The sequence below is a fragment of the Salvelinus alpinus genome, chromosome 26 (assembly GCF_045679555.1).
Source record: "Salvelinus alpinus chromosome 26, SLU_Salpinus.1, whole genome shotgun sequence".
NCBI lineage: Eukaryota > Metazoa > Chordata > Actinopteri > Salmoniformes > Salmonidae > Salvelinus > Salvelinus alpinus.
In genome coordinates this window covers 16,457,804-16,476,885 of record NC_092111.1, presented here as the reverse complement: position 1 = coordinate 16,476,885, position 19,082 = coordinate 16,457,804, and the positions used below count along the sequence as shown (strand labels likewise).

General features: G+C 42.9%; 2 protein-coding genes and 1 long non-coding RNA gene across 5 annotated transcripts; 1 reads left to right on the top strand and 2 right to left on the bottom strand.

Moving 5' to 3' along the window:
- Positions 1–1,505: 1,505 nt before the first annotated feature.
- Positions 1,506–10,732, top strand: LOC139554846 (uncharacterized). 2 transcript variants are annotated; one of them, XM_071368023.1, is made up of 9 exons: positions 1,506–1,753; positions 2,704–2,906; positions 3,961–4,136; positions 8,168–8,257; positions 8,328–8,502; positions 8,676–8,891; positions 8,995–9,349; positions 9,527–9,678; positions 10,104–10,732. In XM_071368023.1, exons 1-9 carry the CDS (start codon positions 1,726–1,728, stop codon positions 10,311–10,313), a joined length of 1,605 nt encoding a protein of 534 aa, XP_071224124.1. In that variant the 5' UTR covers positions 1,506–1,725; the 3' UTR covers positions 10,314–10,732. The 2 variants fall into 2 exon arrangements, with proteins under 2 accessions (XP_071224124.1, XP_071224125.1); XM_071368024.1 differs by having other exon boundaries at positions 1,618–1,753; positions 2,704–2,864.
- Positions 3,381–4,489, bottom strand: LOC139554849 (uncharacterized). Its single transcript, XR_011670907.1, has 2 exons — positions 3,686–4,489; positions 3,381–3,588 (listed from the first exon to the last, which is right to left on the bottom strand). It is a non-coding gene; the product is annotated as an uncharacterized lncRNA (long non-coding RNA).
- LOC139554848 (translocon-associated protein subunit beta-like) lies at positions 10,610–18,746 on the bottom strand. Of its 2 annotated transcripts, none has more exons than XM_071368025.1 (6): positions 18,620–18,746; positions 17,604–17,761; positions 17,095–17,193; positions 16,839–16,947; positions 16,164–16,241; positions 10,610–11,316 (listed from the first exon to the last, which is right to left on the bottom strand). In XM_071368025.1, the coding sequence occupies exons 2-6, from the start codon at positions 17,759–17,761 to the stop codon at positions 11,206–11,208; spliced, it is 555 nt and encodes a 184-aa protein (XP_071224126.1). In that variant the 5' UTR covers positions 18,620–18,746; the 3' UTR covers positions 10,610–11,205. The 2 variants fall into 2 exon arrangements, with proteins under 2 accessions (XP_071224126.1, XP_071224127.1); XM_071368026.1 differs by having other exon boundaries at positions 17,896–18,627.
- Positions 18,747–19,082: the final 336 nt, after the last annotated feature.

The following is a 19,082-nucleotide window of genomic DNA, read 5'->3' as shown; positions in this document are numbered from 1 at the left end:
CCAGACTCTGTCACGTCTGTCACGTGCTCAGTGTGAACCTGCTTTCATCTGTGAAGAGCACAGAGCGCCAGTGGCAAATTTGCCAATCTTGGTGTTCTCTGGCAAATGCCAAACATCCTGCACGGTGTTGGGCTGTAAGCACAACCCCCACCTGTGGATGTCGGGCCCTCATACCACCCTCATGGAGTCTGTTTCTGACCGTTTGAGCAGACACATGCACATTTGTGGCCTGCTGGAGGTCATTTTGCAGGGCTCTGGCAGTGCTCCTCCTTCTCCTCCTTGCACAAAGGCGGAGGTAGCGGTCCTGCTGCTGGGTTGTTGCCCTCCTACGGCCTCCTCCACGTCTCCTGATGTACTGGCCTGTCTCCTGGTAGCGCCTCCATGCTCTGGACACTACGCTGACAGACACAGCAAACCTTCTTGCCACAGCTCGCATTGATGTGCCATCCTGGATGAGCTGCACTACCTGAGCCACTTGTGTGGGTTGTAGACTCCGTCTCATGCTACCACTAGAGTGAAAGCACCGCCAGCATTCAAAAGTGACCAAAACATCAGCCAGGAAGCATAGGAACTGAGAAGTGGTCTGTGGTCACCACCTGCAGAACCACTCCTTTATTGGGGGTGTCTTGCTAATTGCCTATAATTTCCACCTGTTGTCTATTCCATTTGCACAACAGCATGTGAAATTTATTGTCAATCAGTGTTGCTTCCTAAGTGGACAGTTTGACTTCACAGAAATGTGATTGACTTGGAGTTACATTGTGTTGTTTAAGTGTTCCCTTTATTTTTTTGAGCAGTGTATTTTAAATTAAAGACAGATGTGGTTTCACATAACCAATGACAAAGTCTGCGAGAGGAACAACTTGTGGGGAGAGACAGTTTTAACGTGGTTCACAGAGCTATACATTCTGAGTCATCTCGTTTCCACAGTGCTATTTTCCATCATCTGCAATTGAATGAATTGAGTCCTGAGTCTGTCTGACTAAGTTCAGCTCACGCTTTCATTTTCTCCAGTCCTCCTATCTCTGTTGTCATTTGTTAAGTTGCGGTTCCTCACTCTTCCTGTGTGTGTGTGTGTGTGTGTGTGTGTGTGTGTGTGTGTGTGTGTGTGTGTGTGTGTGTGTGTGTGTGTGTGTGTGTGTGTGCGCGCATGGGTGGGGGCATGTGACTGCCACTTTGTTCTTTGTGTCACATGTCTCTCAGTTCTCTAACTTGACAAATGCAAAATGTGCACCAAAAAGAGAGCGCTGGGTAACTTGTCGGCAACAGGGTAAAGATTCAGCTCTGCTCATGCAAGTTATTGTTTCTTTTGTGATGGACATGAGCAGTTGTTCTTTGTAAAAAGAAAATATAAAAAAAATACGACTAATACATGATAATTGTAGATACATGCACATACTGTATCACATATGGTATATGTATGCACAACTTAGGACATAATTATGTAATTAAGAAATGAGTAAAGATTAAATTACCCCTCCCCCACCCACAACAACTTTTATAGTTCTCTCTCTCGCTCTCGCTCTCGCTCTCGCTCTCTCTCTCTCTCTCTCTCTCTCTCTCTCTCTCTCTCTCTCTCTCTCTCTCTCTCTCTCTCTCTCTCTCTCTCTCTCTCTCTCTCTCTCTCTCTCTCTCTCTCTCTCAGCAGTTGATGTAGAGGAGGAAAGGGATGTTCAGACATCCGTTGATACAGCCGTCTTGTGACAACCTATTTTAAATGTCATCATGGACTTTGACTACCAGCACTTAAAAGGTCAGGCTTATACTTTTAACCATTTTATATTAAGTCAGAACTATGTAGGAACAATGTTTTCATTACTAACTCGTTTAATATCATTGCTAATGTTTACCATTGCTTACATTTTTATTGCCGTTTGAGTATTTATTAACAAACAATGTATAGTTTAGAAATATGTTTAAAAAGATCATGTCGATCTCACGGACTGTGAATCCTGGCCATAGCTCCATCTATGAATTTGAGAGTGGTTACATTTCCCCATCCCAATCACTCAGCATTATACCAAGCCAAGTGACGGGTCTGCTGTTGGGCTGAAAGAGTTAGAGAGACAGGTTTGTCTGCGCACCTAAATATTGTGTTAGCCCACTAAGCTAAAACCTACATGCATTAGCTGTGGGAGCTAAGGCAGGTCTCAGAAAAAGGTTACTCATCACACAAGAGTAGTTACCTGATCACCTTTTATGTTGTCTTGTGTCTCATGTGTTTTACTACAGTGCCTTCAGAAAGTATTCATACCCCTTGACTTATTCCACATTTTGTTGTGTTACAGTCTGAATTCAAAATTGATAAAATATTTTTTTGTTTCACACAATACCCCATCATGACAAAGTGAAAACATCAAAATCCCCATTAAAATCTGTCAATTTAGGCATTTTTTGCAAGGGCTCAATCCACCGCATCCACTTATGTCGGGCTTCAGCATCTGTTGTGAAAGGTAACCGAGTTACTGCGGTATTTGTCCGATCATGAGACAAATCGGTCTTCTCACGAAAACTCACGAAATGTGTTCTTAACTGACTTGCCTAGTTAAATAAATAAATAAAATAATGTACTGTTATTAAGCCCATAATATTTTGTTAGTTCATAATATTGTGTTTGTTAAATGTAAAAAATATGGTTTCTGTGGCCGTCACTTTTGTGATGGTTAAGGTTAGCTTTATATATTATTTTGTGTTGGTTTGCAGATGTTGAAATCCTCAGGCGAGAAGAGCGAATCAGCTGCCTGCCAATCCAACCCCAAAAGCCTGTACCACACCAGCATTCTGCTCAAGACCCGCCCACCCGCCAGACTCCTCCAATCAAACCCAGGCGGAGCTTAAAGGTCCCCAAAACTCTTCGTGAGGAGGTGGTGTTACCAGCCAAACAAACCAATGGCCAGGAGAATGAGGTTACAGAATAAAAATGTTACATTAGATTTACCAGATCAGTGGAAACTCTACTATTGGGTCAAAATCCTGCAATTTGCATGCTTTTCAATAGTGTTTTCTATGCATGGTAGACACGACACAGACAAACATTTGTACAATTTCTACTGTATGTGAATGCTTGTTTTCTAAAATGCATATGTCTGTGTATTTGTAGAGGACTTCCCGTACGCCTCCAGTCAGATTGTCATGTGTGAAACCAGCAGCCACGCTTTACACCCTAAACCACATAGTGCAGTTAGAGACAGACAACTTCCTGTGGCTCGAACAATAAAAACGTCCATTTCATGGTGGGATAGAAACGTTAAAATAAAGACAACTGAAAGTTACCTCTCTACGTTCAGCGTTGCATGGGTCAGTCCAGTTCAGATTCTGTCTCTAGAGCCTTCTACAAGATCCTACCGGTTTGATGTGCATAAATGGGAAAGGATAGGTGAAATACTATGATGTGTTTATTTGAAGGTTTAAACCATACATACACATTATAAGCCTTGTTGTCTACTGGCCTCACAGTAATGTTGTAGCAGATGCCGGGGACTGTGGTGCCTTGCAGGTTTGTGACAGAGAGCACCTACTGGACGTGCTGCGGGTAGGGCCCAATGTCCAGGATGGCATGTCGGCCACTTTCATGTAGTTGACTGCACGCTGGAACGAAAAAGGCATGGATGAGCATATCAAGTGTTTAAAATGTAACTGTCTTCTCTTGCTAAGGTAACTTCTGTGGGAACGTATCCAAGCTTACCTGTGTGAACAACAGCTGTGTTCTCCCTCTCCCACATCTCTTTCCTTCCCTCTTTCAGACAAGGTGGAGCTATACATATTGATTATAGTTGGTAGGTGCTATTTCTGGACCGGGCCTTGTTCTCTCATGCTCTCTCCTTTTCCCCCTTTTTGTTTTCTTTTCAGTATAGCCTTAAAGTCTCCACAATAATCGAAAGATACCCGACAGCACAACAGAGAAACTATTGAATGTGCCTATAAATCTCACAATCCTCCCTGTCTATCTCCCTCTATCAGACAGTAGTGAAGAGGGTGTCTCCTGCTCTGACTCTGGGTGGCCCCGGGCCCCTGGAGCCCTTGTCCCCGTCCCTTCGGGCCCACACCCTGCTGTGGTTTGAGAGGACACAGCTTCCCCGCCTGTGTCGGCCTGGTCGCCCAATGCCCCGCTGGCTACACGGCTTCGCCACGCGCAGGTCAGACTGCTAGCACACAGAAACATATACTTGTATACATATTATCTGCAATAGAAAAAAGAAACATGGTGCATTCAGGGAAACAAGTGCATATGCAAAAAGACCGCAGACACACATGCACACACATACAATCAAACACACATAAAACACACACATGCACACATACACACGACCACAGATGACACGACAAATTCAAAGGGACAAACATACTCATCTTGAACATTCACACTTTGAAAGCCTCAGATGGCTCAAAGTGGAGGAGAGATTCTCTCAGATTTAAATTGTGTCTTGTATATAAGATTGTCCACAGTATGGTCCTCAAGTACCTATGTAATTATACTGAACAAAAATATAAACAGTTTCAAAGATTTTGCAGAGTTACAGTTCATAAATGAAATAAGTCAATTGAAATTGTTAGGTTCTAAATTAACCTATTAAAACTCACGGAAGATTAGTAAAGCTTAAACCAAGTTTATTCAACCATTGAATCATTACATCTGCATAAGACAAAAAAACATATTCACACAAGCACTGATATTTAACCCTTTCTCCTAGGTTGAGTCTCCTCCTACACATCTGAACAGCCAATGCATCTCTGTTGCTAGACAGAACCTTAGTTATATCTGTTCTTCCTCACTTCCTCTGACCTGACCTCTGCCCCAAAGTGCTCACTCCTCCCAAACTCACGGCTGTCATGTTGACTCGTACCAGACTGTCTTTTTCCCTCCCATAGGATCCCTGATGGCTAACAATAATATATCCGGACAGAACGTAAACGTTATACATTCCTCTCTCTCCCTCAGTGACATGAATACGTATATTTCATATTCTCAGAACCCAACAAAATACATTGATTAGGCCCTAATCTATAGATTTCGCATGACTGGGCAGGGGCACATCCAATCCAATCAGAATTAGTTTTTCCCACAAAAAGGGGACAGAAATACTCCTCAGTTTCATCAGCTGTTCGGGTGGCAGGTCTCAGATGACCCCACAGATGAAGAAGCTGGATGTGTAGGTCCTTGGCTGACGTGGTTACACGTGGTCTGCGGTTGTGAGGCCAGTTGGACGTACTTCCAAATTCTTTAAAACAATGTTAAATTCTCTGGCAACAGCTCTGGTGGACATTCCTGCAGTCATCACAACATCACAAGCATTGTGTTGTGTGACAAAACTGCACATTTTAGATTGGCCTTTTATTGATCCCAGCACAAGGTGCACCTGTGTAATGATCATACTGTTTAATCAGCTTCTTGATATGCCACACCTGTCAGTTGGATGGATTATCTTGACAAAGAATAAAATGCTCCCTACCTGGGATGTAAACAAATTTCTGCACAGAATTTGAGGGAATGAAGCTTTTTGTGCATATAGAACTTTTCTGAGATCTTTTAACACTTTACATGTTGCGTTTATATTTTTGTTCAGTGTACTTTTACTTGGTCAGGGATAACCATAACTATTCCACTAGAAGAAGTGAAACTGACTTTGCTCCTTTCAGATTTAAGAGTGGTATGGGGGAGGGAAACCTGTATGTACTCAGCTGCCATTCTTTGGAATATTCTTCCAAAGACCTTGAAATGCATAACCTCCATGGTCAGTTTCAAGTTCTCACTGAAAAGATTGCTAAATAAACTCAGCAAAAAAATAAATGTCCTCTCACTGTCAACTGCGTTTATTTTCAGCAAACTTAACATGTGTAAATATTTCTATGAACATAACAAGATTCAACAACTGAGACATAAACTGAACAAGTTCCACAGACATGTGACCAACAGAAATCGAATAATGTGTCCCTGAACAAAGGGGGGGTCAAATCAAAAGTAACAGTCAGTATCTGGTGTGGCCACCAGCTGCATTAAGTACTGCAGTGCATCAAGTACTGCAGTGCATCTCTTCCTCATGGACTGCACCAGATTTGCCAGTTCTTGCTGTGAGATGTTACCCCACTCTTCCACCAAGGCACCTGCAAGTTCCCGGACATTTCTGGGGGAAATGGCCCTAGGCCTCACACTTCGATCCAACAGGTCCCGGATGTGCTCAATGGGATTGAGATCCGGACTCTTCGCTGGCCATGGCAGAACACTGACATTCCTGTCTTGCAGGAAATCACGCACAGAATGAACAGTATGGCTGGGGGCATTGTCATGCTGGAGGGTCATGTCAGGATGAGCCTGCAAGAAGGGTACCACATGAGGAAGGAGGATGTCTTCCCTGTAACGCACAGCGTTGAGATTGCCTGCAATGACAACAAGCTCAGTCCGATGATGCTGTGACACACCGCCCCAGACCATGACAGACCCTTCACTTCCAAATCGATCCCGCTCCAGAGTACAGGCCTCGGTGTAACGCTCATTCCTTTGACGATAAACGCGAATCCGACTATCACCCCTGGTGAGACAAAACTGCGACTCGTCAGTGAAGAGAACTTTTTGCCAGTCCTGTCTGGTCCAGCGACAGTGGGTTTGTGCCCATAGGCGACGTTGTTGCCGGTGATGTCTGGTGAGGACCTGCCTTACAACAGGCCTACAAGCCCACAGTCCAGCCTCTCTCAGCCTATTGCAGACTGTCTGAGCACTGATGGAGGGATTGTGCGTTCCTGGTGTAACTCGGGCAGTTGTTGTTGCCATCCTGTACCTGACCCGCAGGTATGATGTTCGGATGTACCGATCCTGTGCAGGTGTTGTTACACGTGGTCTGCCACTGCGAGGACGATCAGCTGTCCGTCCTGTCTCCCTGTAGCGCTGTCTCACAGTACAGACATTGCAATTTATTGCGCTGGCCACATCTGTAGTCCTAATGCCTCCTTGCAGCATGCCTAAGGCACGTTCACACAGATGAGCAGGGACCCTGGGCATCTTTCTTTTGGTGTTTTTCAGAGTCAGTAAAAAGGCTTCTTTAGTGTCCTAAGTTTTCATAACTGTGACTTTAATTGCCTACTGTCTGTAAACTGTTAGTGTCTTAACGACTGTTCCACAGGTGCATGTTCATGGTTCATTGAACAAGCATGGGAAACAGTGTTTAAACCCTTTACAATGAAGATCTGTAAAGTTATTTGGATTTTTACAAATTATCTTTGAAAGACAGGGTCCTGAAAAAGGCACGTTTAGTTTTTTGCTGAGTTTAGTAGCCCGTCTCAAAAGTGAGCAGTAGACCAACAGTACGTGGGTGAGAATTTTTGTTGTTTTTAAAATTGTCTAATAAATTCAATCAAATATACAGGTCATATTCATATTCACACACACACACACACAAATATTTCTCACTTAGAGAAACAGGTACACATACAATTGAATCCAAATCTGGGACTGCAGAATTCTCAAAAATAAGCATTTTGTACCTCCTTGTTTCGTACCATTTGCTACCGTTTTGAATCTCGTGAATACGGCGCAGAATTGAAGAACACTGTTCAAAAGCTAGATATGTAAACAAAATAGAAAATAGTTCAGAAAGACTAATCCTCAATGGAACCACTTTAGTGTTAAAGGCGCTGCATAGTCAATCCGGCATCTGCATTGGCCGTGCAGCACTTACGGTGATACGACCTCTGCAGAAGTCAGGGCATTCATACTTCTAGCACTTCATGGAACAGCGCAGAGCTGCTGTGAAGGAAGTTGTCAACAAAGTGAGTTTGTGTTTATACAGGACCTCCCGCCCCCACCTACTTTCAACCAATCAAATCAATGCGGAGCTATACGGAGACCTCCTCATTGTCACAGAATTTGGGAGGGGGACGGCAGTGTGGTACGGAGCTAAATTAGGCCTCTGCAAGCCTCTGGTGCGTCACACCCTCCATACGGAGCCTCCGACCACATTTTTGGATCAAGTATAACTTGGCTCTTACTCAGCACTAGAGGGGAACGGATAAGGCGTGACACACACATCATGAGTCAAAGCAAAGACATAATTATACACACATACATACATACATACGTGCTGTGTTTGTACAGCTTTGGCAGTTTGTTAAAGATTAATTGTTCTCACTTTTCTCTGTGTGTGTGTTTGTCTCTCTCTCTTGACTGTTTGGATAGGGAGGCAGAGGAGCTTCTAAAGGACAAGCAGCAGGGCTGTTTTCTGCTCAGGCTCAGCGAGTCAAAGATTGGTTTTGTACTCTCGTACAGGTAAAGTCACAACAGACCACACACAAACACTTAAAGACATTTTTATACAGACACACATTTTCCCCCCCAGAGGAAAGGATAGGTGCCGCCATTTCATCATAGAGGAAGAAGAGGGTGACAGAGGGGCGTGTTACCTCATCGCTGGGGAGGAGAGTCGCCATAGCAGCCTGCAGGAGCTGGTCAGCTATTACACCCAGTATCCCGTGGGGCCCTTCAACGAGATTCTCACCACGCCCTGTGACGAGGTGCCGAGTACATATTCCACACCATGCCTTCTTCATAAGCGAAAGGGAAATAGTCATTGGCACCACCTAAACATCTAACAAACCTACATTTTGTGGCAAACTATCCTTTTAGGTAAACTCAACTGCAACAGTTTTTTTTCTCAATCTTTCTTCTTTTACTCTCTCTCGCACAGTCCAGTGAAGCTTGTGAGGGTACAGTTAAACTGGGGTTGCAGGATGAAGGTGGAGAGACAACGAAAGTGACCGAAAAGGAAGTGGCTCCTGCCACTGTCCATGAGATATTGGCCAGCTCAGTCCCTACGGACGACGGGACGCCAGAGTATGCTATGGTGAAGAAGGTGCTAAAAAAGTCCCTTTCTCAACCAGAAAACCAGCTTGGCGAACTGTTGGTGAGGAACTATTCTCACTTTAACATTTGTAAGTTAAACAAACCCACAAAAAAAGTCAATGCTATTAATGGATTTACAGACTACATGACAAAACATTTTCCAGGTGACAAATCTGATCCTCCCCGAAGATGTGACAGAACCTGACGTTAGCTGTGCAGGAGCATTTGGGGAGGGCGCCTTCGACGCACTGTACGCCCGGGTCAACAAGCCACCAAGCATGCTTTCCCAGACAGATACATCTCCCTACGTCAATGTGGGCAATCCTCCAGGCCAGGAGGAGACAGCGTCCTCCGTCCCTCTCATGCACCGTGGGTCCACGGGGGACCCAAACTACTGGAAGTTGGAGCCCCTGCACACCTACGAGGAAACCCCTCATCTGGTTCAACGTGAAGAAGAGACAAAGGAACACATCGACTTCTACGCCATGGGGCGCTGGCGGGATGCCGAGAGGAGTGCAGGTGGGCGAGGTGAAAGACAAGACTAGCTACTTGTCTTTCAGGGGTTGTATTGTTATTGGCCTGAGCAAGGCACGGCATGCCTGATTTGACCTGAAATTACACAATACACATTTTTGCATGTCTAGAATGAACAATGAACATATGAATGTATTACAATATATCTGCTCTCTTTTGTAGACCCCCAGCATCACCTCTACTCAGAGGTGAACCTAAGAACAAGAGAGGCCCCCAGTCACATCCCCCTTCCAGCCAGGACAGCCCCCAACCGGCCTTTACGACTGCCTCCCAGGCCCGTTAACTGCCCCCCTCAACAGGACGGAAGTGTGCAGGTATTGGAACATCAAACATACATTGTTGTGCATATATTATCTACTCCAGGGGTGTCAAACTCTCCATGGGGGGCCTAGTGTCTGCAAGTATTTGGTTTTTCCTTTCAATTAAGACCTAGACAACCAGGTAAAGGGAGTTCTTTACAAATTAGTGATCTTAATTCATCACTCAAGTACACGGGAGTGAAACCCCGCCCTCCGTTTGACACACGATCTACACCACTTTGGTAAGAGGTTGGCAATAAAGAAAATAATAGGCTAATGTAATTCTAAATAACTGATGTTAATCAGGCATTTTCAGTAATTGAGTAAAAATTACACATTGCTAGATAAGGTAGTTTGAAAATGTTAGATTAAAAAAATAGATTTTATATAAAAGTATTTTGATAAGGTGTTTCATTTCTTTTTTCCATGCATTTTTCTAGCAATGTGGAGATCCCATCTTGTCCTCTTCCCCATCCCGACCTGGAGTCTTTCTGACACCTTGTTCAGAACAACCTTTGACCCAAGACCCGAGCACCAGCATCTATGAACAGCTCCCAGAGAGGCCAACCAGCTCAAGGCCTCCGCTGCCTCCACCCAACCCAACCCGACCACTCCTTACTAAAGACCCTATCATACAACTCCCCTTGTAAACAAAATACTGACCACCCTATCTACAATATATCAAACTATAAATCCTAAACACTCTTCACCAAAGACCCTCTGCAAATATCCAGAATTAAGCCTTACTTACTGTACACTTATATCAACTGATCAAGTTATCTTTTCTATTTAACGCAAGAGGCTAGACACAGTCCTGAATGTCAATCTGTGTGCCAAAAATGCATCTACAGAAGTTGTGCTCCATTTTGTGTCCCGATCTACCCTCGAAGTGTACACTTGCGCACTACCCCACAAAGATAAAGAAATGTGTAAAAATACAAGAATCTCACTTTATAAAACTCAGCTTGTTTATTTCCCAAACAAGACAAAGTCCCACCCAGAACCACCTGGGAAACTATTCACTTTTAGGGTTTCAAAACAAATTACAAAATAAAACAAAAGGCAAAAAGTTAATGTCATTCTTGCATTGCAGCTGTAGTCTGACTTGGACACCACTCTGTATATGTACTGTATGTAATGCATGTGTATGGAATAGAATAACCAGCAATGAAACCACTAGCCCATTCTCGCCATCATCGAACGCTATAGTCCACAAAGCTCATAATCCCACAATCAATCACAAGGAAGCACATCTTCCCAGATCACTCATATTACATGTTTTGTTTTACCCCAATATGGGTAAGTATGTTATTACGGCCACTCCTCCCATCCTGAGTTACTAATACCCTTTTCACACTACTGAGCAGAGATGTACTGCACTAGTCTGGATGCACATCCAGCATGGTTGCTGGAACTATGCTGGAAAGAACAAAGTGACAAGAAAATATCTGAGCCAGCACAGTTTATGTAAGCACAATAGTGTGAAAAGGTGCAAGTTCTTGAACCCCCAGCCATAGCTAGTTCCACAGTGGAGAGTAGTATTCAGTTCTTCTTGGCCTTGGGCGAGTCGTACTTCCTCTTGCTAGAGAACCACAGGAGCAGAGGGATGCCGATGGAGGGGAGTGTCATTACGCCGAAGGCGGCCCAGTCCAGCTGGAGGGAGAAAGAGGGGGGTGAGGGAAAAGGTCACAGCCAATTAAAAGGCCTAGGTCAAATTTAGCAAGAAAACATTTGGAAAACAGGGAGATACTTCTAGAACTCGTCCATCAAAAGGGTTTTGTTACAAAACCCTACTGAAGTGGGGTTCTATTTAAATTGTATACAACATGGACAGAGTGGAGAATTTAAAAAAAATTAACCATGGTTGTTTGCAGTCTAGTTTGTTTTGGGGTGGCTATTAACTCGTTAGTAAACAGAGGCCCTGACAGTTATTTTCGTGTGTCCCATCAATTGAGGATAGGACCGGCTTGGGCAGTATCCTGATTGTCATACTGGGATATTCAGCAATACTGGCATTGAACACAAGGCTTGAGCTGTTTTCAAACACTACTGATAGCATTGTTAACCTTCGGATTACAGAGTAACAAGTGCATGTAAAATCCCAGAGAATGCTAACGTAACTCAAGTAACTCAAAAATGCTACTCAGTTTCCTGCACGAACAAAACAAATATTAGCCAGCAAGGCTCTTGATCCAGGACGGGATTCTCTGCTGTTAGCTTTTTCAAAAATCAAGCATTCGCTTGCTAACAATTTAGCCAACTAGCTACTAAATTAGCAAACCATATGCACAACTGCAGACCATTTAGCACATTTTAGATTTTAGTTATCAGATATCTAGACAGGAAACATTTAGTTGTGAATTTCATAATGTAAGTAGATCACCTTGCTACATAACAGTGAGTGACTCACAAGGCTCCGGTCTCTCGTCGCTGTGTGCTCGTAAACAAACACCACGTGACCCCTGACTGGGGACTACCGTAAGCTTCATAATGTGACAGGCGAAATAAAGGCAACATTCTTTATCTCCTAACGTATTGCACAAGTTGACAGCAGGTATTTACTTAAAAAGTAATATTCAAAGAAATGGAAATCTAAGAACGACAAAGGGCTGGTTTCCTGGACTCAGACTGAGCCCATTTCTACACTAAAAATAACTTTAAATAAAAGGTTATCCATTGAGCATGCTATTAAGACTATTAGCCATGTTCCCTCTAAGCTCCCAGGAACTGCTGCGTAGAAGAAATAACCTGCGCAGAGAAGCATGAGATTAGAAAGTTCAGTGTTTTCCCCCTTAGTTCACAATATTAACATTTCCCTTTACTGTGGGAATTGTGATCGAATCACTGCAATGTTAGCCACTTTCAATGCAACATACTGAAACAAACTATGCAAGACTTAGTATGCAAAATGAACTATGCAAGAGATTTAGTTGTAGGCAGAACGCATTGGAATAGGATTCTATTACACTGACACATAAGACTCAGCCAGGTCTGTGTTGTACTCCACACAGACCGGTGTGGCATAGCCAATCAGAGCGGCAGTAGGTCTATATGCAAATAGACCATTGCCATATGGATCTGTGCCATTCACTTTGAACTGGACTGCCTTTACAGCATGAGTGGTCGTGAGTAATGCGCTTGTTTCGCAATCAAAGAGAGCGTTGCATGTAGCCATGTGTGCACATTTGTTCATATTCCTTTGCTAGTTAGTAAGTTATTAGCCCAGTTATAGATCATTTGTAGTCAGCAATAATGGGAGTGATTGCTTCCTACAAGAGGACGAAACATGTACATTTCTAGACATCTTTGAAAAGAGAGTTAGGAAAAATAGCTTTTTTTCTTTCTTTTTTTTTATACTTAAAGGGTCAGTGTTGTATTTTTAGACAGACTTGAATAACCTAAGTAACCAATAGGCTGAGGGTATCACAATTGGTCTGATTCTCTGTCATAGTGGTATGGGAATAACAATGCATTTTATTTTGTAAAGTGTTTTTTTGCATCAAACACCACAACATTCAGTCACCTTGTCTGAAGGACAAGTGGATGAAGTGGTTAAAATTAAGTTTTCGGATCCCTAGACTTTTCCCACATTGTTACATTACAGACTTATTCTAAACTGGATTAAATAGTTTTCCCTCATCAATCTACACACAATACCCCATAATGACAAAGCAAAAACAGGTTTAGACATTTTTGCTAATTTATTACAAATAAAAAACTGAAATATCACATTTACTTAAGTATTCAGACCCTTTACACAGTACTTTGTTGAAGCACCTTTGGAAGTCTCAAGGCTTCTTGTATGACGCAACAAGCTTGGCACACCTGTATTTGGTGAGTTTCTCCCATTCTTCTCTGCAGATCCTCTCAAGCTCTGTCAGGTTGGATGGGGAGTGTCGCTGCACAGCTATTTTCAGGTCTCTCCAGAGATGTTCGATCGGGTTCAAGTCCGGGCTCTGGCTGGGCCACTCAAGGACATTGAGACTTGTCCTGAAGCCACTCCTGCATTGTGCTGGCTGTGTGCTTAGGGCCATTGTCCTTTTGGAAGTTGAAACTTTGCCCCAGTCAGATCCTGAGCGCTCTGGAGCAGGTTTTCATCAAGGATCTCTTTGTACTTCGCTCCGTTCATCTTTCCCTCAACCCTGCCTAGGGCTTGAGATGGTTGTCCTTCTGGAAGGTTCTCCCATCACCACAGAGAAACTCTGGAGCTCTGTCAGAGGGACCATAGGGTTCTTGGTCAGCTCCCTGTCCAAGGCCCTTCTTCCACAATTGCTCAGTTTTGCCAGCTCAAGGTAGAGTCTTGGTAGTTCCAAACTACTTCCATTTAAAAAAAAAAAATGGAGGCTACGGTGTTCTTGGGGACCTTCAATGCTGCAGAAATGTTTTGGTACCCTTCCCCAGATCTGTGCCTAGACACAATCCTGTCTCGGAGCTCTACGGACAATACCTTTAACCTCATGGCTTGGTTTTTGCTCTGACATGCACTGTCAATTGTGGGACCTTATATAGACAGGTGTGAACCTTTCCAAATCATGTCAATCAACAAAATGTACCACAGGTGGACTCCAATCAAGTTGTAGAAAAATCTCAAGGATGATCAATGGAAACAGGATGCACCGGAGCTCAATTTCTAGTCTTTTAGCAAAAGGTCTGAATACTTCTAAATAAAAGGTTTATTTTTAATACATTTGCAAAAATCTGAAAACCTGTTTTCGCTTTGTCATTATGGGGTATTGTGCGTAGATTGATGAAGAAAAAATATAATTGAATGAATTTCAGAACAAGGCTGTAACGTAACAATGTGGAAAAGGCCAAGGGGTTCGAATACTTTCCGAATGCACTGTTTATGCGCATGTATATGTACAGTACCAGTCAAAAGTTTGGACACACCTACTCATTCAAGGGTTTCTTTATTTTTACTATTTTCTACATTGTAGAATAGTGAAGACATCAAAACTATGAAATAATACACATGAAATCATGTAGTATCCCAAAAAAAAGTGTTTAACAAATCAAATATATATTTTAAATTTGAGATTTTTCAAAGTCACCACCCTTTGCCTTGATGACAGCTTTGCACACAATTGGCATTCTCTTAACCAGCTTCGTGATAGTCACCTGGAATGCATTTCAATTAGTGCCTTGTTAAAAGTTAATTTGTGGAATTTCTTTCCTTCTTAATGCGTTTGAGCCTATTTTTATTTTACTAGGCAAATCAGTTAAGAACAAATTCTTAATTACAATGACGACCTACCCCGGCGACACTGGGCCAATTGCGCACCACCATATGGGACTCCCAATCACAGCCGGTTGTGATACAGCCAGGAATTGAACCAGGGTCTGTAGTGACATCTCCAGCACTGAGATGCAGTGCCTTAGACCGCTGCGCCACTCGGGAGCCCAAAAGTTGTGTTGTGACAAGGGAGGGGTAGTATACAGAAGATAGCTCGATTTGGTAAAAGACCAAGTCCATATTATGGCAAGAACAGCTCAAATAAGCAAAGAGAAATGACAGTCCATCATTACTTTATGATGAAACTGGCTCTCATGAGGACCGCCACAGGAATGGGAGACCCAGAGTTACCTCTGCTGCAAAGGATAAGCTCATTAGAGTGAACTGCACTTCAGATTGCAGCCCAAATGCTTCAGAGTTCAAGTAACAGACATCTCAACATCAACTGTTCAGAGGAGAATGCGTGAATCAGGCCTTCATGGTCAAATTGCTGCAAAGAAACCACTACTAAAGGACACCAATAAGAAGAAGACTTGCTTGGGCCAAGAAACAATGGACATTAGACAAGTGGAAATCTGTTCTTTGGTCTGATGAGTCCAAATTTGTGAGAAGCAGAGTAGGTGAACGGATTATCGCCGCATGTGAGGTTCCCACCGTGAAACATGGAAGAGGTGTGATGGTGCTTTGCTGGGGACACTGTTGGTGATTTATTTAGAAGTAAAGGCACACTTAACCAGCATGGCTACCACGGCATTCTGCAGCGATACGCCATCCCATCTGCTTTGTGCTTAGTGGGACTATCATTTGTTTTTCAACAGAACAATGACCCAACACACCTCCAGGCTGTGTAAGGGCTATTTGACCAAAGAGAGTGATGAGTGCTGCATCAGATTACCCGGCCTCCACAATCACCCGACCTTAACCCAATTGAGATGGTTTGGAATGAGTTGGACCGCAGAATGAAGCTGGTTGAGAGAATGCCAAGTGTGCAAAGCTGTCAAGGCAAAAGGTGGCTACTTTTAAGAATCTCAAATATAAAATCTATTTTGATTTGTTTAACTCTTTTTGTGTTACTACAAGATACCATGCGTGTTATTTCATAGTTGAAGTCTTTACTATTATTCTACAATGCAGAAAATAGTAAAAAATAAAGAAAAACCCTTGAATGAGTAGGTGTGTCCAAACTTTTGACTGGTACTTTTGTAAGAGGTCTTTGAAAGAAGTCTACTATAACCATGCCAATGGTTTGAAAGGACGAATGATTTACATAGTGGGGGGAGAAACGCCTGTCAAACTCCCTCTGAGCCAAGATCCCACCCTGTCCGGGGGCGCTGGTGTAGCCAACCTGCAGGAAGAAGACATAAGGTTTAATTTCCACAAAAGGTCATGAACATCACTACTCTGCATCAGTCTCTAGTTCAATTGACTAGAGGGAGTTTCCAATGACTTGAAATCAATAACAGGAAGTGTACAATTGCATTAAAACTATTTTGCCAGTAAATCAACACCAGCCTAATAGTTAGGCTACATTCTGCACGTTAATGTAGCAGAGGAAAAGTTCCATGCTGGAGAGAGTAGCAGAGAAAAGAGTGAGTCTGCATCAGACCTGAGTTCAAATACTTCAGCTCTGCTTGATTGAGCACGCCTGTTGCAATGGAACCAATACAAAAGCACAAAAAGTTCAAACCCTGACCACATGCCACTGCTTAAGCAAACAATCAAAGTATTTGAAAGTTTTCAAAATAGTATTTGAACCCAGGTCTGGGCCCATATTTATAAACCATCTCAGAATAGGAGTGCTGATCTAGGATAAAGTCCACGGTGTCCATGCAATCTTATTCACTAAGACGTAAATGGGGAAAAACAAATCCTAGATCAGTATTCCTACTACGCTTTATGAATACAGGCCCTGATCTCCATAGAGGATTTTACTCTCCCTTACCACAACATGTCCTCCCTCCTGAGCCAGGTAGCTGACGGAAGCTGAGGTGAAGTTGAAGTATCCGGCCTTCAGGGGGCGCAGTACCACAGTATGAGAGACATTGCTGGCACTGGGTAGGGCTAAGGTACAAACAACAACTAGAGAAACTGATAAGACTTCAGGGTACAATGTGGGCTTCATTGAAAAAGATTGGTGCTTTGGAGCCATGAGGCCGTTGGGCTGAAACACATTTTAGGATTGTGTCTTTAAAGGATACGGGGCGATCCGGTCCCATTTCACGTTCAGCATCCCGGAGACGATGCCAAAATCCTCAGGTGGGAAGGAGTCATCAGACAGCTCGACCTCTAGGGCAGCGCTGTGGAGCGGAGATTGAGTTAAGGCGGATTTTGAAACCGCACACGTCGGGATAAGGGTACAGAATTGGGACTAAACCAATACATTTCTTTTCAGTACACAGACTGACATTCAATGACTTGTATTGGCACAGGTTAAATTGGCACAGGTTAACACACAATGTAGTGTTTCCATAATGTGGGGCTTCCATCAATGCCCCTGAGGCTGGGTTTCAATGAACATTTTCAGTTTTGTTTTCTTCACAATCAATGACTGGAACTAGAATGGATGTGTTTCCACCATAATCCATGCAGTGTTGTAACAATCATTTCAGATCATTGCTTTTGAAGGATATGAAGCCATTCAAGACTAGTGTAATCTCAGGTATTATTTGACATAAACTAGGGAGAGATGGATGATGTTGTACAATACCTGGTTCCAACGTTGTAGATGTTGTACTGCAGTGTGAGGTCACGGCCTTCAACAGCGTAACGGTTCAACAGGGACTTGGAAGCCAACAGACGAGCCCCCTCCTCTCCTGTCCCCTGACCCAGTAGAGCCAGTAGAGCAAAAACGTACAGGGTCCTCATCTGCAACAGAGTAGAAAACTCAAGTGGCATTACATAGTAGAAAAGTTGCGTGTGTATTTCAGTTTATTAAATGTATCTTTGATCCAAGACAAAATTATAAATATTAAGAAAAATATGTAATGTATATTCCTTACGTTATATCTCTAAATATTGCCGAACTCATTCACTTTGTATCAAGCAAAAACGAAGTGCCAACTAGCTATCTAAGTGAAGATAACGTTACCGATGCCATTCTTGGCCAAAGCGACAGACAATATTTTATTCTCTCGTGTCAAAACTATACCGTTCTCAACATGGTACTATAGTAATGGATAATTCAATACATCTACTTAACGTTAGCTCGTGACGTTAATAAAGATTATAGGCCAATCTACCACAATCTTGATTAAAAAAATATAACAAACTCACTCAAAGAAAGCATACGTGTACATGTTGCCAACTTTGAGCTAGGCGCGTTAGCTGACTAGTTACATTAAGACCAGATGTTAAAATGAAAGATTGTTATCTAGCTTGAATTGACTATAAAAATACATGGTCAACCATTCTGCCAAAAAATGTTAACCAGTCTGAAAAAAAGTTACATTACGAGAAGATGCCAGTTAACGTTAGCAGCTAGATACAGTAGCTAACTAACATTAGCTAGCAAGCAATTAGCCCCCCAAGCTTATGCTTACGTGTACTTGGCTAAAAACTAGGAAGACGACTGACAGTCAAGATTGTAGCCAACTTGCAAATTGTAGATTTAAAAATAATACGCGAATCGTTGGCAAGGTATTAAAACGCGTGATTTCCTCAGTCTGTTTGATACTAACAGAAGATAAAACGCTACAAACCACAGTAGATAAAGCAGAGTCTTACCTTCTTTCGTGTCACAAATCAGCAAGGAAAGAACGTTTCTTCTTCTGTGGATTTTTACTTGGCGGTTGGCAACCAACTTTAAGGCGCATTATTACCGCCACCAACTGGACTGGAGTATCGTCCAGAGACAGTGAAGGTCTAAATCCTTCCCATTAATAATCAACAAAATATAAATACAACATGCAACAATTTCAACTTTTTTACTGAGTTACAATTCATCAGTCAATTTAAATAAATTCATTAGTCCCTAATCTATGGATTTCACATGACTGGACAGGGGCGCAGCCATGGATGGGTCTGGGAGGGCATAGGCCCACCCACTGGGGATTCAGGTCCAACCAGTCAGAATGACTTTTCCCCCTACAAAATGGTTTTATTACAGACCGAAATACTCCTCAGTTTTATAAACTGTCCGGATGGCTGGTCTCAGACGATCCCGGAGTTGAAGAAGCCGGATGTGGAG

Coding starts and splice junctions, on each gene's coding strand:
- LOC139554846 (XM_071368023.1), top strand. CDS start 1,726: ATGGACTTTGACTACCAGCACTTAAAAG. Junction 8,258..8,327: donor GGTTTTGTACTCTCGTACAG/GTAAAGTCACAA, acceptor TTTCCCCCCCAG/AGGAAAGGATAGGTGCCGCC. Junction 9,679..10,103: donor AACAGGACGGAAGTGTGCAG/GTATTGGAACAT, acceptor GCATTTTTCTAG/CAATGTGGAGATCCCATCTT.
- LOC139554848 (XM_071368025.1), bottom strand. CDS start 17,761: ATGAGGACCCTGTACGTTTTTGCTCTACTGGCTCTACTGGGTCAGGGG. Junction 16,948..17,094: donor AAATGGGACCGGATCGCCCC/GTATCCTTTAAA, acceptor AGCCCTACCCAG/TGCCAGCAATGTCTCTCATA. Junction 16,242..16,838: donor AGGAGGGAGGACATGTTGTG/GTAAGGGAGAGT, acceptor TTCTTCCTGCAG/GTTGGCTACACCAGCGCCCC.